Source organism: Dermacentor albipictus, chromosome 6 (assembly GCF_038994185.2).
Source record: "Dermacentor albipictus isolate Rhodes 1998 colony chromosome 6, USDA_Dalb.pri_finalv2, whole genome shotgun sequence".
Classification (NCBI taxonomy): domain Eukaryota; kingdom Metazoa; phylum Arthropoda; class Arachnida; order Ixodida; family Ixodidae; genus Dermacentor; species Dermacentor albipictus.
Genome location: NC_091826.1, coordinates 76,642,347 through 76,656,590, shown reverse-complemented (window position 1 = coordinate 76,656,590; position 14,244 = coordinate 76,642,347). Strand labels below are relative to the sequence as shown.

The window sequence follows — 14,244 nt, the reverse complement described above, 5'->3', positions numbered from 1 at the left end:
AAAGAAACTTATGACGCAGTAGCCATTTTCACCTAAGAAGACACTGCAAAGAAAAAAAAGCCATAACGTCAGTTATAGACGAGTTTGAGCGCACGCGGTACAGAAAAGGTTGAGGAGGGTGAGTAATCTTGTGAATCTGGAAGTTATTCGTCAGAGAGTTGAATATGCATATTGTCACGCAGTAGTGACGGTGGATCACACAGCGCCCAATCTCTGAATGACAAAACTAACGTTTATTCGGCGAACTTCTGCCCACAAAAACAGGCTACACCCAAAGCACAGCGATAGGGGCGAACATGGCCGGCGATCCTAGAAATCGGATCTGCCGGTCAAACGCACCGGCTTTTATACATGAACCATCGAAGGTTCCAGAGTAATCACTGGCGCTTGCGTGTCTTCCAGAAAGTTCTACACAATTCTCGTCACACATGCAATCAGATTACTCAAGCTTCGGTAGCAATATACAACAGGTAGAACCATCGATAGCATTCGAGAAACCTCCGATACTTTCGGGCTCGCCCCATACTGAGCAATAACATTTGTTAGACGGTGAAAAGCGGTCAACTGAAAAACATAAACAAGTACACATGTCGAAGCTCACTCTCCAGAAGCACTTCAATAACAGGAGAGCGAAAAACACAAGATACCTATTAAACAAAAGTAAGAAAATCAAAAACAAAAGTCGAAAGTAACAAAGTCCCCAGCCCCCTCCCCCAAGAAAAAAAGAAAGTCCGAAGCTCAGCCATGTAAATTCCCAAGGTTCGTTAGCACTGGTAGAACAGCCTAATTCGCACAATATGGACTATTTCAGGTCCGGAGCGGCGCCCCTGTGATTGCGCAATTTCGCCTTGCACGACCTCACAGTCGAGTGCGCCTATGCGTTGGATGATCGTGTACGGTCCGAAACAGCGGCGTAAACGCTTCTCGCTAAGACCTCGTCGGCGTATTGGGGTCCAAACCCAAACATGGTCGCCAGGCTAGTACTCGACGTAGCGTCTTCGAAGGTTGTATTGTCGGCTATCGATCATCTGCTGATTCTTGATCTACAGGGGAGCGAGTGGTCGAGCCTCTTCGGCGTGCTGGAGACAGGTGGTGACATCAAGATTTTCTTCGTCGGTGACATGCGGCAGCATTGCGTCGAGAGCCATCATCGGGTTCCTGCTGTAAACTAGCTTGACCGGAGGGATCTGTGTTGCTCCTTACACCACCGTGTTGTAAGTAAACGTTACGTACGGCAGAACGGCATCCTAGGTGTTGTGTTCGATGTCGACGTACATTGCTAGCAGGTCGGCAAGGGTTTTATTCGGGTGCTCTTCAAGATCATTCATCTGAATTCGGTAGGCAGTTGGTGGCCTGTCTGCCTATACTGCAGAATGGCTCGGGTAAGCGCCGCTGTAAAGGCCGTTCCTCTGTCGATGATGATGAATCCTGCAGCGCCATGTCACAGCAGGATGTTCTCGACGAAGAATTTCGCCATTTCGGCTGCGCTACCTTTCGGAAGACCTTTCGTTTCAGCGAAGCGGGTCAGGTAGTCTGTCGCCACGACGATCCACTTATTTCCGGTTGTTGACTTTGGAAAGGGTTGAAACAATGATTTGATGGCCTCTAGTACTGTCGCAAACCGCCTAAGACGATCGTCAGAATTAGCGGCGAAGACGACGACGTCGTCCAAGTAAACAAGACAGGTCTGCCACCTCAATCCTGCTAAAGCCGTGTGCATCAACGCGTTGGTACGTCGCAGGTGCCGAGCAGAGTCCAAATGGTATAACCTTGAATTTAAAGAGGCCGTCTAGCGTGATGAAGGTGGTCTTTTTGCGATTTCTCTCGCCGACTTCTATTTGCTAGTAGCCAGACTTGTGATCCATCGAAGGGAAGTATTTACCGTTGCAGAGTCGAGGCAGTGCGTGTCATTTGTAAGAGCCATGCAACGAAAAAAGAAAGGAAGAGGACCGTGCCTGCGGATCCGTCCGAATGGCATAAGCCCTCAAGGTTCTGACCCGAGCTGTGATCGGGAGAGAAGCGGCGCTGAGCTGGCATTATCGACGTGGCTCTGGGCCAAAAACGTTGGAGCATCAGCATCGCACTGGCGACGGGAGCCATGGAGATTTGGTCAAGCCCATGAAGCTGGCGATCCAGGCTGTGGCCGTCGACCTCGGCGACGTTCGAGCGAGTGTCCTTGCACCTGCTGCAACCTCTCACGGCAGTGCCGCGCATTCAAAGAAGGATCCCCTTTCAGAGGCGGACCAGCATGTACGATAGTCCCCGGGGCGTCTCTTCAGCACTCGAAGAAGTAGCGGCGGAACCCAGGGCTAGGCCTAGGCAGCGAGGCTGTGGTGCCACGTCACCGACAGGGTTCGGGACACCGGCATCAAAAGATTGACAGGTGGACTGGCCGACATCAAGGCAGCTACGTCTACCACGTCGGCGATGGGAAAGATCTGACAGGCATCGGACTCAGAGGATACAGGTGACGACAAGATGCTGCAAGGACGCTCCTTTCTGTTCGTGCGCAGCCATAGGTTAGGGTTGCCTGACTATCGCCTAGGAACCGCTAAGGGCGAAAGTAGGCGAAGATAAGGACATATTTAAGCTATAAATGTGTGGAGTTTTCTTTTTGCCAATTGAGTTTTCAGTTTTGCATTTTAGGTTTGGATAAATTAAGATCTCTTTGCTGTGTTGCCCTGCGTCTCCCGGCTACATCTCTCCTAGCATCTGCGCGGCCCGTAGATCAGGAACATTGATCTACGGGCCGATTGGCGAGCCTGCCAGGATAGAATCCGTACCAAGATACGCCCCAGGATATTTCCAGGATTCTATTTTGGCCCTATCACTGATCTTGATCAGGAACCCGGCTCCTAGTTCTCGTCTCTCCGCTAAGCCCTGGTAGTACAGGACGTGCCCGCGTTTTTTAGCACTGTATATGCTTCAGCGGAACACCAGAAAACCCACTGCGCGGCCGGCTGAGCGCACCTCCTACCCGCACCCGAAGCGTGCGATCAGACAAGAAGGCTCGTACGTAGCCGAGCAGCCGGTCGGTGATGCCGAGCTCGTGCATCGCGCTGACGATCGTAGAATGCGGCAACCCATCGAAGGTGCCCTGTACATCAAGCAAGACGAGGTAGCCGGCCTCGCAACGGCCCGCCGCCTGCTCGAAAGTAGCGACAACCTCAGCCAGGGCGTTAGCCATTGCGCGTAGCCGGCGGAAGCCGCTCTGCAAGGGCGCGAATGCGTCGAGTGCCGCCGCAATCCACTCCAGATGACGAAGTGCCATGGCTTCGAGTTTCTTACCGGCGACAGACGCGAGTGAAACCGGGCGGTAGGAGCTCACGCTGCTTCGCGGTTTGCCACACGTGAGGAGACATACCACGGTTGCTTCTTTCCACTAGGGAGGGACGACGCCGGTGCGCCAGACGCGGTTGCACACCTCCTACAGCGATGGGAGCTGCTCGTTGTCGATGTTTCGCAGCGTCTGGTAGGTGATTCCATCCGCGTCCGGCACAGAACGTCGCCTCCGAGCGTTGAGCACGATGCGAACCTCGCTCAAGGTGAAGTCCTCCGTGCACAGCGCCTTCATCTGCTGCAGAATTCCGTTCGTCGGGAAATAGCGCAGCGGCGCGAGGAGAGCGGCTTTGTTGTGCTCAGGAAGCTCGGAAACTCGAAAACTGGGCCATCCGGCGGAAGCAACGGCGGCGGCGATGCAAAGGCGGCGGCGAACGCGTCCGCGAGCTGCTCTGCGCTCAAGCCCTGGGCGACCACGATGGAAAGCGCAGGACAGCGAGGGACCTTCGGTCGAAGGAGAGCGCCGAGAATGCGCCACGGGCGCGATCTGTTGAGCGTATCGTCGAGCGACACACACAAACTGTTCCAGCTCTGATCGCGCCGCTGCCTGGCATAATGGCGGCAAGCAGCATCAAAGCGATTGTAGAGAGTCCAATCCTCTTTCCTGTCACTATTGATGGCTCGATGTTCAGCGCGGCACCGGACCGCTCGAAGGTTAAGCAGCTTGACGTCGGGCACCGGCGTTCCCGCAGACACAGCACAGCATCTCGTGGCGGCGTCGACACAACGTGTCACGTGAGTCAGGAAATCGACGTTCGCAGTAGGGGGTGTGGCACAGAGTTTTCTAAACTGTGTCGAGTTGGTGACACGGTAGGAGCGCCGCAGTCCAAGGGCTGCAGCGTGCGGCTCGAGGGAGATCGGGTAATGATCGGAGCCCTGAGTGTCGGGGCTACGTCGCCACTCGTATAGTGGCAAACCTCGCTCACTAGCGACAAGTCGATGGCGCACTTCCGTGCGCCCCGATGCACGAATGTGGCACTGCCGGTGTTGAGAAGTAGGAGGCCCGCAGAAAGGATGGAGTTCAGCAAGTCCCTACCTCGCGGCTCGGTGTGCGGGCACCCCCATGTTGTGTGGGTACTGTTGAAGTCACCCAATACCACACAGTCAACCCCGATGCGAGCGACAAGCGCAACCACGAACGAACTGTCCCACCGACGCCAGAGCCGAACATAAACACTGGCGACACAGGTGTCGGCACCCCCAACACGGGCAATCACGGCCACGCACTCGATGCCACTGGTCACGATGCCTGTGACATTTACGTCGGCTTGCGCGAGACATGCGCGAACATACAGAGATGCGCGGGACCGTCCAGGCGAATGCAGTGGGTCATAGCAATGATTCTTTTTGCAGGTCTGCGACTGGCATTCGGTGGCACTGTGATAGGCCACAAATCCGTGGAGAAAAAACTCGCCGGGACACGCGTAAGTTTCTTGTAGCTCGAGCACGTCGTATTCGTATAGTGAGAGGCACTCGGCGAGTTCTGCGTGGCGGCAGCGCATCGAGCGGACATTCCACTGGAGGATGTGCGGCCGACGTTTCGGAGATCGCCTATCCATGCTGGGGCAGGGCTTGCCTGGCTGCAAGGGCCGCGACGCACATTTGCCGAGTGGCGTCGTCCATCGCTGCTGTCTCTATGAGAACGCGCAGTGCTGCTGCGAGGGCCGCAATAGCTGCATTCTTTGAATCGGAAGTGGCGGTGGTAGTAGGCTGTTCCGTCTGCGCTTGCCCCGCCGGCTGGGCGCCGCGACCGCTGAGCGCGTCCCTGAATGACAAGCCAGGTTGTACGACCGCGGTAGGGCGGGGGGCTGCTCCTTGCTTCCGCCGGATGGCGTCTGATGAGGCGCGAGCTTTAGCGATCGCCTGCTCCCCTGTCGTTTGCTGCCGTTCGGGCGCTGTCCGAGCGCCTTCTGCAGTGTTTCCGTTTGCTTACTCTCGTTTCATGTGCTTGTATACTTATGATGGTCGTCTCGAATATTTTTTGGTGACGCATTTATTAGCGAAAATTTATTAAAAGAGTCTACTTCCTAGATGACAATAGATTGCTCAAAGGTAACGCTACAGTACCAGCTGAAGGAGCCGAAACCAGCCCACTGCGGCTTTTTATGCGGGGTTATACATTTTGCGGCCGGTGCTCAGGTTAGTATTAAAAGCATAAATGCATAACATAGCAGATAAGAATCTAGTTAAGACATCATACCAACCGTGATGCAACAAGCATCGCAGAAACGCTGGCGATATATGACTTCTACAGCATTTACATTGATTTTAGCCCGCTTAAAGATGTTTGGTCACTACAAATAGTTCAAGGTATTATTTCCAATTTCTTCACAGTAGCGCTCCGCAGCAGCCCGAGGATTTATCGTATTGTGGTTGTTCTTTTTTATTAAGTACAAGAGCCACATTGCTATTTAGGTTCTACCATCACCATTTCTTTAACTCTTTCTCACAATTAGGCCTTTCGTCACCAATATTAGGCGGCGGTAATTTCATGTAAAGCTAATTGAGGCCTACAGCTGTTTGCAACATACATAAAGAAACATACCAATATTTATTCCCTTTTGTGTGCTACACGTTCAACTCGCTTACGTAATTTACTGGGGCTTGTTGCTTGAGGAACCGACATGACGCATCCGTCTAACAAACTGACACAAGCTGCTCGGTCCAAATTTGATAGAAATATGTCTTTTCCATCACGCAGCCTCAGCCAGAAAGAAACGGAAGCCTCATTTACTAGTAGTAAAGGGAAAATATTCAACATATCGTGAACGCGCGGTGGTCAAAAATCAAGAGAATTCATGTGAGGCCTGTGACGTCTGATGAGGCGGGTACGCGAGGTCCTCTTTGGTGTACTCACGAAGTGAATAGTTCTCAGTTTGTATACACAAATAACACACGTTCGAGACGTGGTGAGGCACAATGTGTTTAAATTTTGCTATTCTTGGCAGCATATGCTGCGCTGTAGTGCCTCGAGCATAGCTAAGGCACTGCAATTGGCATTGCAAAAAAGCTGCACCTGGGTTTCAATTCGAAGTTGTAGGGAAATGATGGATTTCGCGAAAAATACGTGCCTCACCATAGCGACAGTCGGTTGCTTGCGTCGCTTGAGAAGTATGTCATGTTGTCGATAAAGGCTACTGAGGGCAACTATGAAGTCCACTATAATAGACATACTTAGCGCCCGTTGATTAGCTCTTGATCTCAATTGCGAAGCATTTCTCTCAGGTAATCACTGTTATAATATTCGTGAAGCAATTGGATGACCCACCGTCGTGTTAACCACCATGAACAATGCGTTTTCTGGGTGCCTGTTACAGAGACTAGAAAAAGTATAGCAGCAAGCTTTTTCGTGCACAACGCGCCTAGCTCTTCGTTTGACGCATTAATAAAGTTGCCTTTATTTAACTAGAACAACTCGCAATAGTAATAAAAATAATGACGAAAGCTTCGCTGCGCAGTGCCCTATCGCGGAATAATGTCGACACGAAATAAGATTTTTCTTCCATGTAAAAATGCAATATCCCTCATAGCTCAGTACTACGGGAATGTTAAGTGTTTAGCTGAGCATCCTACACAACTTCGCGGGTTGAATTCGCAGCTATTCTTTTTAGGCAAAATTTATCGACACAGCGTATATGTGCATTGCAAAACTAGTAGACCCCTTCAACGCTACATAGCTTGCGTTATCTAAGCCCGAAATTTTCTCGAATCACATCGTTTTGAACGATAAATTGCGGTTCAGAGATGGCAGCACAAAGAAGCCGACAAATCCTTCGATAAGTATGGCACATGCCCCGAATACACCAAGCATGCACGAAGAGAACGAGCGCAGGCGACAGCCGAGCGAGCTAAAGCGAGTGGCGTCCTGGCCGTGACGTCCCTCGTTAGAGGGCGCCACATAAACTTATCGCGGTAATAGACGGGAAAGTCAAAACGATGTCAGCGTGTATTATACTTTAGAGTGGCAAGCAATGGCACCTGCAACATTTAACCACATGCTCAAGAGAAGAATCAATACCTTATTTAGGGCTTTTTTGTTGCCTAAATAAAGAGTTTCAAATTACATTTTTCAGAAGGACATATCCCGCTTTCACAAATTTGGCGAATGAAGCGCTAGCTATGTCTCGACTTCAAAACTGAGTTCCTCTGGGACCCAGTCTTAAATGCTATGCTCGATTAGACGCCCAGTATTGCACTATTTACTAGTGCGCTGAGCAGCTGCAGGACAAAAAATGACACGCTGCCTGCATACCAGCAGATGCAGCTTACTAAATAGCTAATGTACAGCATTCTATTCCACATAATATTCTTTTTTATTTAGGCGATACTAGGATTCAAAATCAGCACTTTAAGCAGACGAGCTGGGTATAATCCTTAACATATTATGCCTAATATCCGGGAGACGACAACTCCTAAAATCACCAGCAGAAATCCCTATAATGCAGCCCTTAAACACATAATATCTAATAATTGATTACGTACGCGCATGCATTAGGCATATCATCAAATATGGCTGTTTCAGCATAAAAATTCTTACGTGAACCCCACCAGAACCTGCGGAAAACTTGAGCGCATATTGTGTGAACTTCTTGAATCACTGTTCATGGTGTTGTTTACATTTCGTGCATAAGGAAAACTGCTAGGCTTTTTCGGACCAGAGTTAAAGCTTATGCCACCACTAGCACAATTATATCATTATTGATATGCACGCAGTCAAGGAAAACAACAAAGTTTTTTTGCGGGTGGAGTGGGGTGCTTGCGTTTCAACGTAAAACCACAAACGGGCCACGCTAATCACGGACGCTGGTTAGGATACTGCTACCCATTTCTGTAGCTGGTTCTCTCGGCTATGCCAATCGACATGGCTATATTTTTTGTTCAGTAGAGAAACAATATATAAACAAAGCCTACATGAATACTCAGTGTAGTGTTTTCTCGTAGAAGTGCCGATGCAAGCTCTGACACGCCACTCTTTCAAAAATCCCATAACTTTCTGTTTGTTTGGAAAAAAGGCTAACGTAATCCACCTGACGAAATCAATATTTTAATATCAGAATGCGTGCCTACTATACCGACTTAAGCGACGAGGCCGCAAACCGAGGGGATGGCTTCCTGGTAGGGAGAACGACACAATGCTCTATAGCAGTAGCGAAAGCGTCATCCCAAGGGTGGGCTCCATGCGCGTTCTGGACTGGGTGATAAAAGCCAATGGGTCCAATAATCAAATGATTGTACGTATCGCTAAGAAACTGGACAACGCAATCAGGCTCACCAAATGAGTAGCTAACCACCGACATGCGCTTGGAGAAGACAACGTCATCACATTAGTTCACGCCTTTGTGCTACGTCACTTCGCCTATGGAGCCATGTGCTAGTGGCAGAGATCCGAAAGAGTCAAACTCAATGCATTGTTAAGGAAGATAATTAAGGTAGCTTTTGGGTTACCTATGTACACAGAAACTGAAATATTCATGCAACTAGGGCTGCACAATACACTGGAGGTAATAGGCGAGCCACAAGAAAGAGCCCAGTTCGTTAGACATCCCCAAACAGATTGGTATACCAATTACAGAACTACGTAGTAACCCTAGAGAAATTCTCAAATATCTGCTGGAAAAAGCAGAAAGCAAGCCAGAGCCAAAGCCCTACTACCGAAAGCTTAAAATCAGACTGAATAACGCTTCTTCAAATAGATGGCAAATAGATGAGCCTTCACAGCGGTCTTTCTGAACGGCAAAGGTGAAGTCAACTCGGCTTCCACGTGCACCACAGAACCAGAAATTGCAGAACAGGTAGCCATCGCATTGGCACGCTTAGACCCAAAGAGATCCAGAATCCACAGCGATCCTTGGCAGTCGTCCGAGCATTTGCCAAAGGAGTCATGTCGAGACAGGCCCTAGCCATTCTCGACGCAAAGGTCGTCAAACTCCACACGATCATCTGGTTTCCTGCTCATATGGGAGAAACCGCCAATGCTCCCGCGAGTCTCAACGAATCTCCCCGCAATGCTGCATGAGGAATAAGCAACCGCGTAGCCACAAGGCAAGAAGATTCTGAGGTTCCAGATTGCAGGAATAACCTCCTCGCCTACAACGAGCTAACCAAGCACTTCTACGTAGGACGCAGGGTCTTCACCCCTCCACACAGTAAACTAAATAGAGCCCAGGTCATTACGCTAAGGCTATTGCAAGCAAGACCCTATCCGAAACCGCTTCTAATCAACAAGATCTATCCCAAGTTCTCTACACCTACGACACGCTATCAATGTAACGACTCCACAGATGTTAATCTCATGCTGTGACATTGGTCCGAGTTACGCTGTGACAAGGCAACACTGAAGCGCGGTGGGGCGCAGCTCTATGCATTCTCCCATTCGAAGAACAGCTATGGGCAGTACAACGGGCCCGTGAAGCCGCCCATAGGCTTGGCCTTTCGGTCCCAACTTGAGAGTGGCCCGCATCTTTCTAGGAAGCTAGTGCGACCTAATGGACTACAGTAAAGATTTCCGTCCGTCCGTCCGTCCGTCCGTCCGTCCGTCCGTCCGTCCGTCCGTCCATCCATCCATCCATCCATCCATCCATCCATCCATCCATCCATCCATCCATCCATCCATCCATCCATCCATCCATCCATCCATCCATCCATCCATCCATCCATCCATCCATCCATCCATCCATCCATCCGTCCGTCCGTCCGTCCGTCCGTCCATCCGTCCATCCATCCACGCCGTCCTAGCAAATTCTAGCGCACACTAAATCAATAATGATTCTGTCGAAAAATGTCCGTATTTTACGCTGCACGACGCTGCAAGACGGTTGGGTTTGTAATAAGGTGAGCCTAAATTGTGTCTTGTACAGACACGGCAGATCGACGTGCATTTCTATCAAGCGGCCGTGTTTAGGTCGATAGACAGCGCATTAGACAGATCAAAACAAAGAAATTTCTACGCTTTCGATTGGTGCACCTAATTCCCTTTGCTCAAAGGAATTTCGAGCATTTCGCCCTTTAGTATCTTCTTTCCGATGCACCGTTCCTGTACTTACCAAAGCTCGATTTCATAGCAAAGACTACACGTCATGCATTCCTTCTGTGGCAAGCGTTAATCCGTAAATATACCCGTATTTTTGTGATTCTCTTTGTCTAGTCATTACTTAAGAGGACTTGTCGGTTCTCTATATAAAAGAATTGAGTGTAACTTTATCGCCTTTAAAATGCGCACAAATTAAGTGAAAAGATTGGCACCAACCTTTCCGTCAGGCGTGCAGTAGGTAAAAGGATAGTCGTCGTCATAGATGCTGCCATACTCTTCGAACACACCGTACCTGAATTTCGCCCATGCGTGAACGAAGGCATACGCTGAAATAGAAAACGTGATCAACACTTTGTCAACGGAGAGTGGTGGTGCGGCGCTATTGCTATAGTAAAAATACGTTAACTAGCTGCCTCTTTCGCTTGACAATAATGGATACCATACAAGTATTCCTTGGCTTCATCTAATCAGTCAACAAGATATGCTGCTTCGGCTTTTCATTTATGACAACAAAAACGGCGTGATGTTACATTTGATTGATTTATGTTGAGCAACCTGTACAAAGTGATAATAATCATCAGTCTATTGTATGCCCACTCGATTCCCAATTCCATCGCCAGACTTAGTCTTTGGCTTCCTCGAGTGCACTTCCGTTCTCTTGGAACCAATTCTGTAAACGTAATGGTCCACTGGTTATCTAACTTACACGTGACCTGCCCAGATCCATTTTGCTCTTAATGTCAATAAGAATGTCGGCTATCCCCGTATGCTTTCTGATCCACACCATTCTCTTCCAGTCTCTTAACATTAAGCCTAACATTCTTCGTTTCATCGCCCTTTGCGCGGTCCTTAACTTGTTCTCGAGCTTCTTTTTCAGTCTCGAAGTTTCTGCCCCATATGTCAGCACCAGTAAAATGCACTGATTGTACACCTTTCTTTCAATGATAATGGTAAGGTTCCAGTCAGGATCCGTGAATGTCTTCCGTATGCACTCCAACCCATTTTTATTCTGTAAATTTTCTTCTGATGATGGGGATCCCCTGTAATTGATGTAGGTAAGCTACTCCTTCACAGACTGTACAGGCTGACTGGCGATCCTGATTTCTTGTTTTCTTGCTAGGCTATTTATTTTCTTTCTTTTTTGCATGCTAATTTTCAACCCCACTCTTACACACTCTCTATTAAGGTCCTGAATCATTTGTTGTATCTCGTCCCCAGTGTTGCCGAACAGGACAATGTCATCCCGAAACCGAAGGTTGCTGAGATATTCACCGTTGAGGCTCACTCCTAAACCTTCGCTGTTTAATAGCTTGAATACTTCTTACAAGTACGCAGTGAATAGAATTGGAAATTTTATTTCCTTGTTTGACTCATTTCATTATAACAATCTTCCTACTTTTTTGTGGAGGAATATGGTATCTGTGGAATCTCTGTAAATATTTCCCAATATATTTACATAAGCGTCCTGTACTCCTTGATTACGTAATGCCCTTATGACTGGTGGTATCTGTACTGAATGAAATGCCTTTGCGTAATCTATGATAGCCATATAGAGAGGCTGAATGCTATCTGGAGAATTCTCGATTACCTGAATATAGACATGGATGTTATGCATTGTAGATGGTCCCTTCCTGAAGCCATTCTATTGCATTAGTTGACTGAATTCCAGTGTTGCCCTTATTTTATTGTAAATGATGTTCGGGAACATTGTCACGGCCTAGTCGGAGACGGGAAAGCCGGTGTAGAGGAAGTATAAAAGTACTTTATCAGAGCAGTGAACGCGATGTCGTTGTCTGTTTTCCTACCCGCGCGCTACTTCAGCATCGTTTTCATCGCCTGGCACATAACCGCGGCGACCATGTAGCATGTGGCATTTGCCCCGCCTTTGAAAAAAAAAGGTATCGTCCCGATGCTCCAACCTCCACTGGCAGTGCACAGACGGTGCAAAGTTGACGCCATTAGCAAAAGTATGGCTTCATACGAAGCACGTGCACAACCTCGGGCAGATGCCTCCGGTGTTTGGGGCAGTTATGACTGTCGAGGACAACTTCATAATTCACATCACTGATGTGGCGCAGAACAGTGTACTGCCCGAAGTATCGACGCAGGAGCTTCTCACGTAGCCCCCGACGAGGAATAGGAGTCCACACCCACACCTGGTCATCAACATTGTACATGACGGGTCTGTGCTGAAGATTGTAGTGCCTGGCATGGTAGTCTTCTTGTTCTTGGATTGGCAAACGCGCAAACTTCCTGGCTTCCTCTGCGCGCTGCGTAAGCTCCTCGGCAGCACTCTAGTCGTCACCGCTCCCATGTTGCAGCTTTGCGTCCAACATTGTTGTTAGTTCCCGGCCGTAAACGAGGTTCAAAGGTGTCGCGCGAGTTGTCTCTTGACGAGCCGTGTTATACGCAAATGTAACATATTGCCACATGGTGTGGCAATCGGCGCACGCCGCTCCGACAACTCTGCCACCGTATTCCAACGATAGCCAACGACGCGCGAGGAAATCAGAGGTTTGGCGAGCACCCGATCGATTACCGCTGTGCTACCAATGCGGCGAAGCTGGTCATGTGTATCGGGAGTGCCCCTACCGACGACTCGGACTGCGGGGTTTTTCTGTCGATTCACCTAGACCTAGGTTCGGCCAAAGACCACCCGACATCGCAGATGTCCTCGAACCGCAGCGCATACCGGGCCCATTGCAGAGACATTCGCGCTCACCCACACCGCAGCGATATTTCCCTGCTCGCGATACCCCCTCGAGGACGACGCAAGCGCGATCGCCAAGTCCGTGCCGGGAGAACTGATGTCAGCGACGTTCCGAGGCGGGGCCGCTGATACTCGACGCGCTCAAGACCTCGTATCGTGCCGACCGCAGAATAACGAAAACACGATAACGCCAGAACCAGTTTCCGCGAGCAAGATTTCACTGGACATACCTGTGTTGATCGACGGCAAAACAGTGAGTGCACTTGTAGATACCGGCGCCGATTACTCTATTCTTAGTGGAAAACTCGCGAGCGTTCCGAAAAAAGTTACGTTGCGTTGGAACGAGGCACCAGTTCGTACGGCAGGTGGCCACGTCGCCACACCATTTGGCCTATACAAGGCCAGAGTAGAAATTCGCGGTGCGGCTTTTCTCGCCACTTGTCTGTTTCTACGCAAGTGTTCCCGCGATTTAATCCTTGGGATGGACATCCTCCGGGAATATGGCGCCATTATTGACCTCCGCGAGCGCTGCACACTTTCTCGACACAAAGGGCAACACCGACCCACAAGAAAGGTTTCCGACGCTTCCTGGACCTTTGCGTATACTACCGGCGTTCCATCGAAAATTTTTCGAAGATGGTGGAGCCGCTGACTCGCCTCACGAAGGGCGATGTATCGTTCGTCTGGTCCTCAGAGCAAGAGACTGCTTTCACCGAGCTTCAACAGCGTCTGGTGTGAGCACCAGTTTTGGCCAACTTTGACGATGAGGCGGACACAGAAGTTCATACAGACGCCAGTAACGTTGGTCTTCGTGCGGTGCTTGTACAGCGGCAGGAAGGCATTGAAAGAGTGATCGCCTACGCAAGTCGCAAACTGTCGCGTGCACAGACCAACTACACCACCACGGAGAAAGAGTGTCGTGCCGTTGTATGGGCGCTGGCCGAATTTCGACCTTACCTTTACGGCCACCCATTCAAAGTTGTAACTGATTCTCACTCGTTATGCTGGCTTGCCAATCCACGGGACCCTACTGGACGATTGGCACGGTGGAGCCTACGTTTGCTGGAGTACGACGTGACCATCGTGTACAAGTCGGGCCGAATACAAGAAGACGCTGACGCACTCTCGCACCTTGCCTTGCACTGCCCGTAAAGTGCAACCGCCT

General features: G+C 49.7%; 1 protein-coding gene across 2 annotated transcripts in view; it reads right to left on the bottom strand.

The window, feature by feature from the left end:
* Positions 1–14,244, bottom strand: part of LOC135897119 (calcium-activated chloride channel regulator 1-like) — a 182,516-nt gene that overhangs the window by 118,612 nt on the left and 49,660 nt on the right. For both annotated transcript variants that reach the window (XM_065425684.1, XM_065425685.1), the window contains exon 4: positions 10,586–10,695. In XM_065425684.1, the coding sequence (XP_065281756.1) occupies positions 10,586–10,695 (110 nt within the window). The remainder of the gene's footprint in view (positions 1–10,585; positions 10,696–14,244) is intronic.